Here is a 17,724-nt window from a genome sequence, read left to right on the forward strand (position 1 = left end):
CCGGACGCACCAGGAGCCCCGGCACCCACCAGCCTCCGTCCTGCTTCTGGCTTCTCCCTCGATGGCTGCCAGGTGTTCCTCCCCGGGTGCCCTCCTGCCCCTGCTTGTGTGCCAGGACACCAGGTGGGCAGGATGCCCTGGTGAGGCCGAACTGCTTGGTCCCTTTCTGAGCAGAGCACCCACCCGCATTTGTAAGCCCCACACGGTGGCTGTTTTGAGGGGAGGGCAGTGGGGCCCTGGGGTCTGGGCCCCCATCCCAACGCAGCTGCCAGAGGTGGGGCCGTCTGGGGCAGGAAGGAAGTTGGCCAGGTTCCTCCTCCATCCTGGGGGGGAGTGGGCTTGGGGGCTCCAGCACCCAGTGGGGGAGGGCTGGTTGGGGGGGCGCTTGGGTAGGATGGGCCTAGGAGCGGGCTGCTCCTTCCCCCAGCGTCCCATAGAGGGCAGGGTGCAAGCGTGGCCAAATGGTCTACTGACCCTCACCCCCTGCCCCCCACCAGAGGCACCGGAAGGGAGTAGAAACGGAGGCACCCGTGGAAACGCCTGGAGAGGCCACTGGGGTGGGAGACCCAGGGAAGGCACCATGTGGACAGGCGGGGGGGGGCAGGGCGGGGGTCTGTGACAGGAGGGGCTCTGGGCCCCTGGTTCTGTTCCGCTTTGGGGGGCTCTGGTCTGGCTGGGAAGGAGCAGGCGCCCCCATCGGACCTCTATTCCCAGTCCGTCTCCTGGTCCCTTGGTCCTCCCCAGTGGACCCGGAAGAGCTGCTGAGCCCACACCCCTCCCCTGCCCTCCCCCAGAGAGGGAGGGCCCTGTGCCTGGGCCTGCCGGAGGGGGCTCCACAGCCTTTCCAGGTCCAACCCTGCTAAGCGGCTGCAGCCATCCCTTGGGACACCTATGGGGGGCGGGCAGGGAGTCCCCAGGGCAGCTGCAGAAGATGCGGGGTCCCTGGCAAGAGAGCCTGGCAAACCCTCCGCCCCTTTTTTTCTACTGCCCGCTGTGTCCCACCTCTCGCAGGCTCTGACATTCCTCTGGCAGTGGCCCCAAAGCTCCTTAGGGGCTCCCCTGCTCCCCATCTGCTCTCCCCCTCCCCCGTCTCTCTCTCTCTCTCACTTCCTCATTCCTTGTTGCAAAATCCCCCGTCCATCCAGATCCACCTGCGGGTCCCCATCGTCTCTTGCCCAGCACAGCGGGTGGGGGAACAGCAGCAGCAGCAGTAGGGTGCCCCCCCCCTCACACAGGCCTCAGCGGCCTCCTAAAACATGTATCAGCCAGTGACCCGGGTGAGAAACGTGCGGGTGGCCCCCCCGTCTCCCTTTCCCCACCCAGCTGGGAGAAGGCAGAGAAGGACGTAAGCAGAGGGGAGTGAGGGGGGGCGCAAAACGCCTGAGCCAGGGCAGTGGAGGGGGGGGGTGGCAGTGATCCTTGGAGCTGGGCCCCTCCACGCACACACTCGCACACACACACACACACGCACACACACACACACACTGGGGTTTCAGGCCTTTTTGGGTGGCGGGGCCAGTTTGATGATTTCTTCCTCCGAGGGCTGCCGAATGATGTCTGTGGAGAAAGGGAGGCAAAGTCAGAAGAGCCGGGGCTGGGGGAGAAGGAAGTCCGCCCCCGCCCCGCCCCCCACCAAGGCCAGGGGTCTCCTGACCTTTGTACTTTTTGGCACTGGGGATGCGGGTCAGTTTGGTGTCCACCTCGTCCTCCTCCGAGATCTTCAGCACTTGCGTGCGGTACTCCACCACCCGGGTCAGCAAGTCCGGCCGGCGGGAGATCTCAAAGATGTGCTCGATGTAGGAGAGGTTGTCTGCGCGGAGGAGACGGGCGCATTCAGGGCACGGGGAGGGGGCAGGGCCCGGGGGGGGGCCCTGGGCAACAGCGAGCAACGTGGCTGCTGCGGCTGTGGTGGCAGTTTCCGGGGGCGCCTGACTTGGGTGGGTTGAGTGGGTGGTGCGTGGTGGTGCGAGGCTGCTTGTGGCGCTGGTGCGTGGGTGGCCAGGCCGCGGGTGCAGAGGCAGAGGGGGAGCGCGGGCGGGCGACGTGCAAACTCTTGTGAAGGCATCCAGGAGGAGGGAGCCAACCCCGAGAAAACAGCCCCAGCTTCTCCTCCAAAACAAATGACATCACTGAGCGCCACCTGCCCCCCTTCCTCTCCCCTCCCGAAAGGCAGGCAGGGGCTGGCGAGAGGAGAGGGCAGAGCGCCCAGCTGGCTTGCTTGGAAGACGGGAGCACCGGGGGCCCTAGCCTAACTCCTTTGGGGGGGAGGGCTCACTGGGCACCCTGGTTCCCCTCCCAATTTCCCCAAGCCCCTCACCCAGCCAGCTGCATTTAAATCTCTCGCTGGCACTCTCGGGGGGAGGGGGGTGTCAGCCAAGGGGGGTCCTGGCATTATTAGGGTACCAGCAGAGACTTTGGGGTGGCAGGCTTTCCTCATCTGAATGCCGTGTCCCTCGGTTTCCCCGCTTCAGTTCCCACCCGCAGCCCCTCCGGGTGGCCTCCATCCCTCCCAGGCCCCCAGGAGCCCCCAAATCTTCCCTGCCCCCCACTCCGCTCCTTCCCACCTTTGTCCAGTTTGTTGTGCTCCTCCAGAAAGCCGAACCAGTCCTTGCCGGTGGCGATTTCCTCGTGCCTCTCGCTGGGGATGTCCTCCTTGCAGGCCGACTTCAGCTGGTCCAGGTCTTCGTTGGTGATGTTCTCGGCCAGCTCCTCCAGCAGTCTGCTGTATTCCGCCATCTCTGCGGAGAAGAGCGGGGGGGGGGCGGGTTAGGCCCTGGGAGGACGCCCACCAGGCTGGGGGATTGCAACAACCCCCGCCGGGCACAGGTCTTTCCGTGAACGCCTCGCCCACCACCAGAGAAGCGGGTGCTCTTTTGCCAGGCTGGGCATTGGCTGCAGCCGCTTCAACCTCCCAACGCCTTGGCTGGACTCTTTGGGGTCGGAGCCCGGCCACTAACAGCCCACTGGCCGGCCCAGGGGAGCTTCCGTCCCCCGTCCCCTCCTCCTTCCAGCTCCTTTCCCACCTGACTGCAGCTGGAGCACCGGGTAGCAGGCTGCCTGAGCCGCTCGAGGCAGGTGGCAAGTGGCGCTTTGGAAGAGTGTGCCGGCTGACAGCTGGGGTGGGTCTCCTTGCTCCCCTCCCCAGAACAGCCTGATTTCCGCTCTGCGCTGTGCCCAGCGGCTTAGCGGTGGGGATTAGAGCATTTTTCATTTGGAGAGGAAGACCACAGGAAATAACGTCCAGGCAGGGGCAGCCCCCAGCTTTCCAGGGTGCTCCAGAATCCCTGACCACAGGCCATCTGGCTGGGATGGGGAGGGGGGGAGGGGCTGGGTCAGACGCGGGTCACGAGGGCTTGCCTATTTTTCACGACTGCCCCCGGGCACCGTCTCCGCTCGGTTCTGCCAGCTCCCAAGGAAGAGCGGGCACTATTGCCAGTGGGTACCATCCTGCAAGGGGGTGGCCACATCCTTCAGGCCCCGGCCAGGCTCTGTCTTTCGAACGCCGAAGTTCTTCCAAGCTCACCCACTTGCTTGGCAGAGGCTCCCAGGTTGCATCACTGCTCTGCCTGATCAAAGCTCAGCACGTTGCTTGCTTATGGGTGTGGGAGGGGGCTTCCACCCCTCCCTGCCGAGCGCAGCCTCTCTCTTCCTTTGGGGGCTTGGCAGAAAGGCAGCCTGAGACTGATTGCCCTCAACACCAGCAAAGGCAGGACTGGCGGGGCCTTTCCCTGGGGGGACGGGGGGGCACCCAAATTCCTTTCCCACATAGATTCCTTCGATGTGAGCAGAGGTTCTGGAGGCACAAAGGCGCCTGTTTTCCTCAAAAACAACCAAAGGAGCCAAGCGCATCCCTTCCGCTCCTCACTTCCCTGACAAACAGGGTCCAACTCCGTGCCTGCTGGTTCGCTGCCATTGCAGCTCCTGTTAATTCTGCCTCAAAACCCAGGGATTTATTTTGCAGATAATAAAAAAGTTGAGTTTCCAGACAACATTTGAGAGCTCTCCTTCCACCCAGCCCACCTCTTCATTCGAAGAATGCGCTTGCTGAAAGAAAGCCTTGCTTAGGGAGGCTCCGCGAGGGAAGTTGTGGAAAGCTGGCTCTGTAGGGACACCCAAAGGTATCCGGCTCTTCTTCCCGACAGGTGGAGTGGCCACAATCAGGCCCAGACCAGAGTGGTCCTCAGGGGGCCAGAAACCCCTCAAATGAGGTGCGAGGGCCACCCCCTTCAAGCTCCTCAGCCAGACTTCTCTGCCCGCCAGCCGACAAACTCTCTGATCTCCAACCCACCCAGAACCCCCACTCATTAATCTGTTCCTGTGCAATTACTCCCATGCCTTGGTCACAGCTGCTTATTATCTCACAGACCCCACTCAAAAACACGCATTTCTGCCCCTGCAACATCTCTACTCCTAAAGTTTCCTAGGGTCCCCCTCCCCAAAAAGGCTTCACATTATCTGTGCCATGTTTGCAAATTGCTATCCCCCCCCAACACACACACACACACGTGAAATTGCCGTGTTCCTCCTCTGTAATTCTGATGCACCCAAATGTCTTCAGGTACCCGCTCCCATCCAGGTCATGCCCAGGGAGGGGAGAAGCCCCCAGAGGCTCCGGAAGAGGCCGGCAATCCAGCCTCAATTGGGGCTGGTTCCCCCAGCGAAGGCTGCCCTCTCAGAAGAGAGCCAAGCCAGGGCTTGGTCTCTGCTGTCTCACTTCCCTCTTTTCTCTCGCTGGGCCAGTCCAGCTGTTGCGGCCGCAGTAGGGAAGCGTAGTGGGGCCGGCCAGCAGGGACAAAGGGGGGTCCAGCCTGCTCTGTGTTCTCCTGACTTCCCCAGGAAGAGGAACTCCTGCTCGGCTGGGGAAAGGCAGCCCCCTTTCCAGATGGTTGCCTTGCCTTCCTTCCCCCAGAATGAATTGTTGATGCGGGGGGCTTGTTGGGTGCTTGCCCTCATTTCTTGTCCTTTCAGGGCCCCAAACAACGGCCTTCCCTCCCCCTCCCCTCCCTCAGGCCTGCCAGGTGGCAGAAACCCAGGGCCTGGCAGAGGAGGCTGGGAGCCAAGGAGCTAGCACGGGACCTGCTGCGCCTTTCCCAGGCTCCCGAAGCCCATGCCCAGCGGAGGGAGGGGTGGGCGCTGGGGGCCAGGCATTTGGCCGATGGGATGGGCAGCTCGAGGCCAGTGGTAGAGCCATGGCTGTGGTGGGCATCCGCCACCCATTGCAAGGCACGACAGCCGGAGGTGGGTGGCCTCGATCGGCTTGGAAGGGGATGGGCCAGATGGGCCTACCTTCGAAGTGCTGCATCTGGGACAGCGGCTGCTTTTGTACCCCACCCGCAACACAGGGAGGTCTAGGGCAACCCCAGAGGTGTTGGGCCACCCTTCCCATTGTCCCTAGCCACTAAGATGCATTGCCTCTGGAAAGACTGGGGTGCAAATCCTCCCTCGACTCTGAAGGAGGGGCACCGAGCAGCCTTAGGCCAGTTGTGACTTCTTGGCCTGTCCTGCCAAGGGGTGCAAGGGGCAAGCTGCAGTTGGGAAGGGAGCGAGGGGAGCCGCCCGCCCGCCCGCCCTCCCTCCCCGCTCCTTGCAAAGCCCAGCCTGTCCCTTTAAGACCCCAAGCCTGGCTGGCCTTCTGTTTCCTTCTTCTTCCCTCCCTTCTCCTTTTTCCTTTTGTGCTGGGACTGATCTCTTGTAGCTCTGCGCTTTGTTCCGAACTTAAGTTATGCCAAGCACGTGGACGTGGACCGAGGGCCTTTAAAGAAAGGAAAAGCAAAACCAGCCAGGCCTTTAGTCCCCATGTAGGCTGAATGGAAGAGCAGGAAGGGCTAGATATGGCTGAATGGGGCTGGAAAAGCCTTTGAAAGAGGACAGGAGCAGATTTCTTTCTTTACTGAGGGACCCTGCCACTCTCCTTAGACGGGGGAAAAACAGGATTTATTTGTCCTCCTGCTTCACAAAAGGAAAGGTTTTCTTTCAAGGCAAGTTCTGGAGCTTAAAGTTTGGTGCTCTGTTTCTTTGCAAAGCTGAGCTGCATTTAGTTAGAAAAAGGGGTTTATTTATACAAAAGGTCAGTTTCTCAGGAAACTCTTTTGTCCAAGATGGCGCTTCTGGATGACAAGGCCTCCGAGCCGGGAACCTGGGGCGTCTGTAGTAACAATTGCCGTTTACAGATACATTTTCCCTCTGAAATCCTCTTGCCTCAGAGGACATGTCTTTGCCTTCCCTTTATTTGTAGGGAAACATCATTCTAGACCTAGAGGGTCCTCAGGAACCACCCCAAAGGCTGATGATGTCAGATTAAAATGCTTTGTTTGGTGGCTTCTTTATCCCAACCAACCGCTTGCCAGCCACTTCCCCAGGAGGGAAGCCATTTTGAGGAGGACAAGCAAGACTTTCCTCAGGGCTGACGGATTTCTTCAGCTGGTGCCCTCACATTGCACTGAATTGGAGAAAACATTTCTGGAGCAATTTCCCTCAGATGACGGCATCTCGGGATAAAAATTATGAGGGAAAGTCTTTGAGCAAGAAAACTCTTTTTCAGAGCAGCCTTCCATTCAAAGATGGCTCCAAGATGGATGGATCCTGAGGGAAAGCTAATCTCCAGCCACAAAAGCTTTATCTGGCTTTGCTCCCCAGTTTCTCTCTCAAACAGGCACACAGTGCAGAGAAAAACTGGAATTAAAATTAAAAAGAAGACATTTCTCAGACTAGAAAGAGAGAGCAGCTGTTGAGAGCATGGCTGTCCTTCAATTCAGGGAGGCCTCAGAAAGAGGAAAAATATCTTAAAAACAGAAAAAGGCACACGGGCATTTGGCTCTTTCTTACATTAGCCAGGAACAACTTAGCTTTGCTCAATTATTAAATATGGATTAATTTCTGGAAGAAGTCAGCTGGAGAGGCAAGAGAGGCAGGCCAGGGACTTTATCTGACAGAACTGGAAAAAAGCCAACTTTATTCCTTCTTAGTTTTCAAGCATGAGATAGTCCTTTCAATCCTGCCTCTAAGGTCTCTTGTCTTTTGCTTTGTTAATTCATTACATCTAACTTTAGGCTGTCTTCTCCCGGCACTGCAACCTCTACAAAAGTACAACACATGATTAAAAGCAATAAAAAACCAATAGTAATCAAACTCTATCCAGGATGTGCCAAAGCCCCAGACAGCTGTCGGCTCATAAAATAGAGAACTGCATCTGCAAGACAATCTCAAGTTTACTCAGAGGTAACCTTCCAGCCATGCTTCCTTAATCCGTTTCTTTCCTAACTTGTGATTTCTAGGGAGATGGCTTTTATGAGAAAACAGAGGGGGAAGTTTATTCACAGTTTTTAGCTCTCTTGAGTGCCACACAAAGTCGCTTGTTTGTGAGATGGGGGGGGCGATATAAATTGGTTTAATAAGTGAAATAAATAAATCCCTGCTGCGAAAACCAAACCGATGCTGTGGGCATGGAAAGGTTCTGCAAACTCCTTTCCAACAGTGGGGAGCCCCACTTTGTGGGCTTAAGCCCTGTTATTGCAACAAGCCAGTTTGAGCTGAGTCATCCCAAAGGCTAAGCCCCCTGCGAACGTGACATGCCATCACTAGGGGTGACATGACAGCAGCATTCGGATATCTGAGGGGCTGCCACAAAGAAGAGGGCAGGGGGGAGAAGAGGTGGTGCCGCATCACGGAAGTCTCCAAGGAGAGATTGGGCAACCATTTGTGTAAAATGGCATAGGGTCTCCTTCTCGAGCAGGACTGGACTAGAAGACCCCCCGGGGTCCCTTCCAACTCAATTTTTCTGCTCTTCCACACAAAGTCAGCCTAGGAAATCCAGAATTAAGGCGGCTCCAAGGAGAAAATCAGGGACCTTCTGCATTTCCACGAGGTTTTATTTGAAGGGATTTTTCTGCTCCCCGCTTTTCTTTCTTCCAAGCTTGTTTTATCCCTGGCTGAATCCAGAGCAAGTCCTGGTCATTGGGAAGTCATGAATTAATGGAAGGATCTGAAGGAATAGAGAGCCCAGTGCATAGCATGACCAGACACCAAGTCATGTTAGAGGCACCGACGTCTCTAATTCGTCTTGGGAGTGCAAATCGGAAGAGCAACCGAGCGCTGGGATCCAGCCATGTTAGCCTTTCCTAATTGCAAAAGGCTGAACGCTGGTCTGGATTTGCAGCAAATCCTTCCTTTCCAGCTGCTGACAGCTGTGGAGTTGGGTAGGCCCATAGCCAGACCTTGGTGGAAGAGGAAAACACAGGAGCTCCGATGATATAACCACACAATTTAACGTAAACAGCCTTTGTTCAATTGTATCGGAAAATGGGGTGGGTTTCTCAGTAGTCGCAGACTCTTAAGGAAAATTAGGAAAACACCGAAAGGGAAGACTTTTTACTGGTCCTGGCTTCACTCCAGGAAAGATCCCCTGAAGGAATTGGTTCAAAAAGACTTTCATCCTTGCCAGAAAGCTTGCAGTGGGGCAGGGGAACGACTGGAAGTCCGGAGATATTTCAGATAGGAGAGATGCTTTTTGCACTCAGAACAAATCTGAAAGCTGGAATTGGGACGCTTGGTTAAGGCTTCCCAGGATGACTCACATCAGATATTAATTAAGATGCATTGCTCCAGGGCACTCCGAAAAATGTGGAGTTAATTTCTCTCTCCATCAGGCCCTGGAGTGGACCTCGTTGCCTTACAAAATGGGTGGGAACCCGCTTCTTAGCTTGCTGACCCAAGGCAGCTCCATTGTAATGCAGAGCAAGATCTGACAGGATTAAAGGATCCTTGCCTTGCTGTTCTCTCCCGTCTCCTCGCTGGTGGCCAGGGAGAAGCCTGTGGTGGCTGCAGAGCCCCCAGGAGGATGCACAGGCTGTACCAGAAATGGTGGGGGAAGAACTTTCTGCCAAGATAAAGCAACCGATTAAGCCACATCCTTAGAAAAACAATAACAAAAGCTAAACTGGGACTTGCACAAAGATGGGGTTGTCTTGGTGACAATGCAGCCATGAAGGGGAGGGCAGGGCAGCCCTTTGCCCAGCGGAGAGTCACACCGCGCTGGACTCCGGGAAGGCCTCTTCGTGCAAGGGGGTGTGGTGGCTCTCTGGTGCACAGGCCTTGGCTGTTGCCACTGGCACACCCGTCTTGCAGTATCCTATGCCTTGCAGGGATCATGCAAAGGGCTGGTGTGCTAGGGAGGATGCCCCGATCCCGGGGCTGTGCATGGTTGCAGCACCATTTAAGGCAGCTGCTGCTGCTGCTGCTGCCGGCCTTCCCGTCTGTGCATTATGGGAACTGAAGGGAGGAAGAAAAGGGTGTCCTGAAGATGTGGAAAGGCCATTCCAAGCCGAGCAAACTGGGCACTTTTCCTTATGCAGAGCAGGGGGACACGGCAAGCCCTCCTAACAAAATCAACAAGCCCAGCTCCCCCGGAAGGGGGTTGGGAGCAATCTCCTTTGTCTCCATCCATGGCTCTTATGCAAAGTGGCTCATCCATATGCATAAGCGGTTCATTCATAAAAATCAGTCCTTCTGCAGGCAGCTGGGTGGCGGCCTGCAAAAGCGGGGGGGGGGGGGGGGGGGGGGGAAGGAAGGAACTGTGGGGAGAAAATAGAGCTGTGATGAGAGCCATTATTCCTCCCTGGGTCTTGCCAAGAATATTTTCTCACAGACCTGGAGGAAAAAATAAAGCTGGCCTGGAAGAGCTGGGGAGAGGGGCCCGCTTCTCAGCTGGGAGAGAATGGAAAGTCCTCCCTCCTGCGCTGATAATCTGCCAGCCTCAAACTCACTACAGTGGCCGAGAGTTGAACATGGCCTCTCAGTGACTTGGAAACTTTCAACTGGAGCATGGACTTCGTTTTCTGTGGATGCCACAGGAAAACAAACTGTCCCAGGAGAGGGAGGGTGCAGCACCGAAGCTCCCCAATAATAATGGGGCTAACAGTGGCACAGATACCACCAAACGAGGCTCTGTGAGCAAAGCCAGAAAATTTGGTATGGGGTGCTGCTATGAGAAACGGACCCTCTGTGCCAGGGCTCTCCTGGGGGAGGGAGCCTCTGCCGAACCCCCCCGGACTGAGGAACCCAGGAAACCGGGCCTGCTCATCTCGGCAGGCTCAGAGGGAGCCAAAGCTGCAAGCGGGGTGGGAGAGCCCAGCGGGGAGGGCAGATTTTAGGAGAATGGAAGGCCGCCTCTTAATGGGTTGCTCCCTTTTTAGCTTGACGGTGTCTCCATCATTGGACTCTGAACTGTTCGTGGGAAAAAGTGGAGCAGGGAGATTTTTCCACCCATAAATGGCCCTCTGGCTCCTCAGCTGCTGGCCGTGTGATCCTCGGAGAAGTTGAGGGTTGCAGCTAAGAGCCACTGTGGAGCTGACGATTAAAGGCCCTGTGGCAAAGCAAGGATGTGGTGACCAAGGAGAACCATGCAGCCAGCCAGTGGCAAAAGGAGTCTCAGCTGGGGGGCGGGGGGGGAGGGAGGACGACAAGCTCTGCAACAAAAGCTTTGTGAATGCAGAAGGGAACAGAAGAGGCTGCGATGAAATGAGAGTCAGAAATGGGTGGCTCTAAGGTGGAGACCAGGGACGGGGAAGGTGGGAAGAGGATAGCGCCCTGCTCTGGGGCCAAGGCCTTGCACCCAAGCACAGGGGCAACTGCGCCCACCGCTTGGCCTCCCGGCCCTTCTCTGGCAGCTCAGAAGAGCGGCTCTGAGCCAAGGATGGGAGCCGTCAGCCGCACCCCCAGGAAAAGAAGGGACAGAGCGTGCCCAGCAGTTAGGAGTGCCCGTAACTTGGTGGAGCAAACAGGGAGGGGAGCAGAGTGTTTTGGGGGGGGTGGGGGGATGAATGAAAGCCATCCAGCTTGAGTTTTCAGGAGCAAGAGAAATTGCCATGGCAACTGCTAAGCAAGATGTGCCTTTCCAACTCTCCCTGACCCCCTCCCTTCCTCTCTCTCCCTTAAACCTATTCCCTTTCCCATTAAGTCCAAAGCCCTGGAGACCCCCACAGGCGGCAAGGCTCTCGCCCAGCCAGGGTTTGCTCTCCAGGTGAAGGTGCAATCCAAGCCTGGTCCAGGTGTGGCCCCGATTCCTGTTGCACAGGAGAGACTTCTGCCACTGGGTTCCCTGATGAGCAGGGCTGGTTAACACCTTCAGAGGCACCGTGGCAGACAGCCAAGGCTCTTCAGCGCCCAAAGGCCCCTTCCTGGTGGCAGAGGAGCCATTTCCCTCCACCTCAACTCCTCTCCTCTGGGGACGATTGGCCAAGGGTCAGTGCTGGCTTCCCAGAAGGATATCTAGCTATGCGGTGTTTCTAAAACCCTTTGAAAGGCAGAGAGTGGACTTGCGGTGGGAAGGATACTTGCTGTATCCTTCAAGTTTGAGTTATCCCTTTAATATTCAAGGTGTACTGTGCCTGTGAGTTTCCGGAAGAAAACTAATTGAACGGTACACGCAGACAGGCAAGCATTTTGCCCTCTCCCTGTTGCCATGCCACCTGTGAACTCACATTTCACTGCAATAGAAACTTCCAAAGGCGTATTGGCAGAAGTGGAACCAACCCGCCATGCTGAACGTAAATGTTCTCTCCGAAGCCCTCTGTGCTTGGCCATCGGGCTGTGAGCAGAGATTCCTCTCTCGCTTATAGACAGGCTGACCCCCTTGGTCCTTTCCTGCAAAGCAGTAATTTAATTTGTGACACAATATGGCTGTTTAACAAGCTGCCCTTTAACCCCAACCATCTTTGCTTCTTCAAAGTGTGGCCTCCCTTTGACAGAGAGGAGGGACTTGCCAAGGTCTGGAGTTGGAGGGCCAAATATTTCCAAATATTGACTGTTTTTCTAGAAAGGCCAGCTGAGCGAGGGGCAGGTTTCCTAATGATCACTGCGAACAGGAGCCCTGTTGCAAGGAAAGAATGAAGCTTTTGCTACGCCCTCAAAAATGAACCGGTGGCTTGACCAAGAATGTCCAATGCCAGAGCCGATTGACCAGTGCAAGAACATGCGAACTAGGAAGGATGGAAGTTTGGAAGGCCTCATGGAAATGCGAAGTTCCAGCAGGTGATGGCGGAATGTTCTTCATCCCGTTTCTGTTCCTCTCCCTTTCAAAACAGCCGGCAAGGCCCCTTGCTCCTCAGGCTCTGGGACGGACCCTCCTGGGTGGGATTCCTCATTTCCACAGACAGAAAATGTCCGCTACGAGCACGAAGGGCTCTGACCCAATTTGGAATGAAGCAACTTTTTAAAGCAACTCCAAGTTCTGGAAATGCCAGCCAGCCACTGACCAAAAGGAGGACCCCCACTTGCTGAGGCCAGCTGGGGGCCAGGTCTTAGGGGGCCCTGCTTCCCCAACAGAAAAGACGGTCCTCCCGCCCCCCCACCCCCACCCCCAATGCAGATGTGGAATGCCACAGTCTGCAGCTCCAGCCTCCTGGCCCGACTGGCCCGTTCAGCTTCCTCTGCAGGAGGGAATTGCATCAGGCTTGCCCCCCCGCACCCCCCACCCCAGCCTCAGAGCTGGTTTGGCTCGCCTTTCCTTTCCCCAACCCCCTGCTCACCGGTCCTTTCCTCTCGTTTTGTTTTATGTTCCTGGTTTTAAAGAAAGTGCAGCTGTTTCTCACATGTTCGACAAGAGCCCCACCAAAAGAGGCAGCCCCCTCCCCCTCCCCGGAAACGGAATGGAATGTCCGGTGGGGGGGAGGGGGCGCCGGTGGGGAGGAATATCGAAGGCCGAGGAGGAAACAAAGGCAAAGAGGCAGAGCGCGGGGAGCCGCCACGCCATGCCTGAACAATGGCCTTTTTGTTCCCTTCCCCTGCGCCCAAATCCTGAGACAATGAGAAGGGACTGGCTGCTCCAGGCTGACACCCAGAGAGGGATGCAATTCAGGGCGCGGGCAGAACGGCCTGTCGGGTGGGGAGGGCGACTGTGCCTGGCTGCCCCAGGGAAGCCGTTTCCCTGGGCCGGGCCTTGCTCGCTTCCCCAGGAGCCATTTGTGAGGGGCCAGGAAGGGCCCACCTTGGAAGCAGGGCCTGGGATGGAAGATGCAACTCACCCCCTTTGCCCCGGAGCTGCCAGCCCACCAGCCCGCTGGCTCCCTCCCTTTCCTCTTTGGCATGGCCCTCGGTTCCCTGGCCCAGGGTGGCTGTGCCAGCGGGGACGGGCATGGCGCCCCCACCTGCAGTTCTACCCTGAAAGCGCCAAGGCTTTCTTCCTAACAAGCCTCAGTGATTGAACCCAGTCAGGTGTTTCGTGGGAAGACATGAAGCTCCGAAGAGAATCGCCGCCCGGCATCGGAGCCAAGAGAGACCACAGAGCGGAAGAGGGTTGCAAGCGGCGGCCATGTTTGCCCGCTGGCCTCTCAGAATAGTTCCAGCTGGACAGCAGGAAGTGCCTGAAGCGTCAGGGAAGTCCACTGCCCCCCCCCAGCTCTGCTCCATCCCTTGCAGAATGCGGGGTGAGGCCATCTCTGCTGACCTTTGAAGTCCGGCATAGAGGCGGATGCGCCAGGTCCATGTCAGGCATTCAGCAGTCCTGGGAGAGAGGGCAGAAGCAGCGCCATCTGCCATGGTGCAGCTCTGCCCTCCAGAGACGTGGCAAACAGGCACTTAGCAAACAGGTCGCCCGGAAGGAGGAGCTCCTGAGGAAGACTAGAGTTCGAATCCATGATGAGGGGCCAGGAAGCCTGTTGGGTGACCTCCGGCCACTCTCCTTCTTTTTCTGCCTCCTCCTGAAGCTTTTCTCAGAAGATGCTCTGGAGGCCAGACCGGCCAGGACATCTTCAGGTGCTGGAGCTGAGCAGAAATGCCCCACTGACCGGAGGGGAGGGGAGGGGAGGGAGGGAGGAGAGCAGCCCCCAAGTCCACCAGAAGCCGGAAAGGACCCACGAGGGGGCGGGGTCAGAGCCAGCAGCACGGTCCAGAGGGCCCAGCTGGAGACACCAAATCCTGGTCACTCTCCAGGGAGTTCAGTGCCATCCGTGAAAGGGCAGCCCTGCAAAGGCTGGAGGGGCCGGTGGAAGATTCCACGGAGGGGAATTGCAGGGGAGAAGAGGGCAGGGTCAGCAGAAGACACCCCCAGCCCCCCTCCCCCAGAGCAGGTGGAAGAGCCAGGGGACACCACTTGCCCACTGAGAGGCATGGAAGGGAACCGCAGGGAGAGAAGCAAACTGTAAAAGAGTCTAAGGGCAAAAGGGGGCAAAGTCGAGGGCCCCGTTCCCCAACTTCAGTTTCCAGGAGGGGATGGAGCCTGGGGGACCCATGGAGCACCTGGCCCTGGCCCAGCCCGGGAAAACCAGGGGGCAAGGACCAGATCCGCACACTCGGACCCTCAGTCCAGCGTCCCCCTTTACAGGCAGGGCCAGAAGGGACTCCAGGAGGCCTCTTGCTCCGGGCGGGGAGAGAAGCCTGCAGGGTGGGAAGGAGGAGCAAGGACTACTAAGGCTCCACCCCCCACCTGGTGCTGCTCCCTGGGGTCAGGTGCGGGTGGGCAGGCGGACTTCCCTGCTGCTGCTGCTGCTGCTGCTGCCGCCGCTTCATCTGAAGGCAAGGAAGGTCCCGGGACCTCCTCATCCAGCCTGGGCTGTCCCGTCTTGGGGAAAGAGCGCTGCCCTGGGGCGCCTCGGAGCCTCCCACCCCCGCCCCCCCGCAGGTTCCCCCGCTCTCCGCTGCTTCTCGGCGGGGATGGAGGCGCTTCTCGGGCGGCCGCCCTCGCTTCCCTATAAGCGGGGCGGTGGGAAAGAAACTCGGCCGTGGCCGGTGGGGCTCTCGGTCCGCACCCCGCCGGTAGAAGGCCGGGCTCGCCTTCTCTCGCTTTTCCCCGGGCCGGGCCCTTCTCCGCCGTCCCGGTTCCCGGAGTCCGGGCGCCCTGGGCGGCTCCCGCAGCCTGAGCGCTGCCCGGAAGGCGGGCCGGTCCAGGAAAGGCGCGGCGGGCAGAGGGGCGGCCGGGCGAGCGGCGGCGGCGGCGGCTCCCCCTGGGGCGCGGAGCAAAGGACGCCGCCGGGCAGCGTGCAGGTGGCCGCGCCCCTTTCCTCCGCCAGGCTCTAGCCGGAACGGCTGACCCCGACAGGCAGCAGGCGAGCCGGCCCGCCGGCCGAGAGAAGCCTGCGCGGGCCAGGAGGGCGGCGGCGGCGGCGGCGGCGGCGGCGGCGGCGGCGCTCGCCAGGAAGGGCTGGGCGGGCGGGCGAGGGCCAAAGAGGAAGCGGCGGCGGCAGTGATTCACGCGGACTCCGCGTTTGAGTCACGGTCACGAGGAGGAGGCTGGTCGGCCGGGGGTCTCGGACCGCGCCTGGGGGCTCCTGCCTCGGCGCCAGTCTCCGGCTCAGCTGCTCTGCCTTGTGGCGCCGCAACCGCCTCTGCCCATGTACAGAGCGCCCGCGGTCGGTTCCGTTGCCGCCAGCCGGAGCCCACCCACCCTTTCCCCCTTCCCGGAGCCCGGAGAGAGGCGCACGCTGCCCGGGGCTGGGACTTACCCGCGGCAAGGAAAGGCTGGAAAGGCAGAAGGACACAGGCAGCGCCGGCACCGCCGGCCTAGCGAGCGAAGGGCGTCCTGGCTTCGCCTGCTGGGACGGGATGGGCGACCCTCGAGCTGGGCGTCGCGGCTGCTCAGGCGGCTCCGGCTCTTTCGCAGGCTCTTCTCCCGCTCACCCCACCCTTCCTCCTCCTCCTCCTCCTCCTCCCCGCCGAGTGATGTCAGCGGGAGAGGCTGAGCTATTGGGGGAGAAGCTGGCGGCTGGGTGGCTTTTTGTGCCGAGTGCCTGGCTCCGGATCGCCTCGGAGAGAGCAGGAAGCCGAGAGCGAGCGGGAAAGAGGGCGCGCGTTCACACGTGACGCCCGAGGAGGAGGAGGCGGAGGAGGCGGCAAAAGAAAGGAGAGCCGGCGGCCCTCTAGTCCAGATTGAGGAAGGGGGGTGCCTCTTGAGTGGCAGTGTCCAAAAGCGGCCCCCGAAAGCCCGGGAGTGCCCCCGCGATGCTCCGCTTCCCAGCCTGCCGCTCCGCTTGACTTTTCATCCTCGGGGACGGGCTGGGGGAGAGACCTTCGGCCGCCCCGGGGTCCGAAGCCCGGCTCTGAGGCTCCCTCCTCCCTGCTTCCCGGCAGCCTCTGCTGGAGTCGCCTGGATGAAAGCCCTGCCTGCCCTCTGCTCTGCCCACGGAGGCTCCAAAGCCGTGGCCCCCTGGCTGGCCAAGGGAGTCTGGACCCGCCCCGGTGCGGAGGGGACAGGGCTTCCCTCTCACCCGGCCAAGGCAGCCCAACGAGCGGCGACAAATTCCGGCCAAAAGACGGCTTGGCCCATATGGGGCAGAGAGTCATGGGCCGTCCCGGAAACTCCCGGTGGGACCCTGCGGGGGGCGGGGGGGGGGCAGAAGTGTGACCAGAGGGCCGAGTCCCTCGTCTCTGTGGGGAAACCACCACCCGGGACCCGCTGCTCCCTTCCCGAACCTTCTGCGGCCGCTTCCGGCCCCTTTTCTGCTCGGCCAGGAATGGAACCGGAAGCGTCCGCTGAGAGAGACGGACAGAAGAAGCCGGGGAGTGCCCCCCCCGGCTGCCCCCCCAGCAGGGCCAGCGGGGCAATTAAGGAGAGACCGCGAGGAAGCCCCCCTTTTGCCTCGGAGTTCAGCCCCTCAGTTTGGTAGCCACCGGGGACAAATCAGGGTCACAATAGGAGGGTTACCCAGTCCTTAATTGTGGAGCTTAATTAGTGGTTATTGATATTGCTCGGGTGGCTGACAGCCCCCTAAGCCCCAACAGTTTGGGGTCCTCATTTTACCCACCTTGGAAGGATGGAAGGCTGAGTCAACCTTGATCCGGTGGGACTCGAACTGCCAAGCTGCAGGCAGCCGGCAGGCAGCAGGAGATGGCAGTCCTGGATTTTAACCACTGTGCCGCCTTCGCCCATCCTTAAAATGCAGTGATGGAGGTGGAGGTCCTGCCATCCCTTTTTGTGACTTCCTTGGGAAGAATTGGGGGGGGTCCTCCAACGTGACTGTGCCCCAAACTCCAGAGGAACTACTGCCAGTTCTGTCCCCTGCCTTTACACCCCCTCCCACCCTGAAGGTTCTCCCCACCTCAAGGCACCACAGGGCAAATTTTGCCAGACCACTCCCCCCTCCGATAACCTTCCCTTCCTGTTTGCCCCCCACCCCCACCCCGTATGGACTCCTCTGCTGCCCCTGTCTCTCCATCACCCACAACGCGCACATGCATAAAAAGCTTTTACGGGAGTTGATATTAATAGCCCAGCAATGCATTTCTTCATGCATTTTTGATGCGGGGGGGGGGGAGGAAAAAGCTGGTGGCACTGATACGAATGTCAAATTGGCCGAAGGAATTGCTGAGGAGCTCCGCCTGCCACTCTCCCTGACCCCTTCATGGGACAAGGGAGGGTCCCTTTCCTTGGGCCTGTTGGAAGACCCTTTCAGCCCTGCTCCCACTAAGCAATATAAAACAGAATTGTCTATCCACTGTTGGCAGCTGTGTGGAGGTAAACTGCCCCTGGCCAAGGAGGTTTAATTAAAGGCCGGGAGAAGCACCACAGATAGGCTGGTCCTCTTCCGTGAGCTTCTGCCCTGTTTCCCTAGGGCAAATCCCTCCCTTCCTCTCCTCTCTCTCTCTCTCTCTCCCTCATTTCTGCCTTCTGTGAAATGGGAGCAAGTGCAGCCCTATCCCTCCAAGGGGCAACTGAGGCCAGTCCTGGAACAATGGCAGAGCCAGCGGGTTTCCTAAGTGCTGCAGGGAGGATGGATGGACAGAGCGTTTTTTCCC

General features: G+C 58.9%; 1 protein-coding gene across 2 annotated transcripts; it reads right to left on the reverse strand.

Annotated features, from left to right (window-relative positions):
* Positions 1–1,357: 1,357 nt before the first annotated feature.
* Positions 1,358–16,408, reverse strand: PEA15 (proliferation and apoptosis adaptor protein 15). Of its 2 annotated transcripts, none has more exons than XM_026720188.2 (4): positions 15,435–16,408; positions 2,565–2,738; positions 1,655–1,810; positions 1,358–1,557 (listed from the first exon to the last, which is right to left on the reverse strand). In XM_026720188.2, the coding sequence occupies exons 2-4, from the start codon at positions 2,734–2,736 to the stop codon at positions 1,493–1,495; spliced, it is 393 nt and encodes a 130-aa protein (XP_026575973.1). In that variant the 5' UTR covers positions 2,737–2,738; positions 15,435–16,408; the 3' UTR covers positions 1,358–1,492. The 2 variants fall into 2 exon arrangements, with proteins under 2 accessions (XP_026575973.1, XP_087770116.1); XM_087913990.1 differs by having other exon boundaries at positions 15,431–15,561.
* Positions 16,409–17,724: the final 1,316 nt, after the last annotated feature.

This window comes from Pseudonaja textilis, chromosome 16 (assembly GCF_049901715.1).
Source record: "Pseudonaja textilis isolate UNSWEBS1 chromosome 16, rPseTex1.2, whole genome shotgun sequence".
In the NCBI taxonomy this organism is placed as follows: Eukaryota; Metazoa; Chordata; class Lepidosauria; order Squamata; family Elapidae; genus Pseudonaja; species Pseudonaja textilis.

What these genes read in the sequence shown, in the direction of transcription:
- PEA15 (XM_026720188.2), bottom strand. Translation starts at nt 2,736, where the DNA reads ATGGCGGAATACAGCAGACTGCTGGAGGAGCTGGCCGAGAACATCACC. An exon ending in GCACAACAAACTGGACAAAG is followed by an intron (nt 1,811 to 2,564) that starts GTGGGAAGGAGC and finishes TCCTCCGCGCAG; the next exon opens with ACAACCTCTCCTACATCGAG. An exon ending in CAGTGCCAAAAAGTACAAAG is followed by an intron (nt 1,558 to 1,654) that starts GTCAGGAGACCC and finishes CTTTCTCCACAG; the next exon opens with ACATCATTCGGCAGCCCTCG.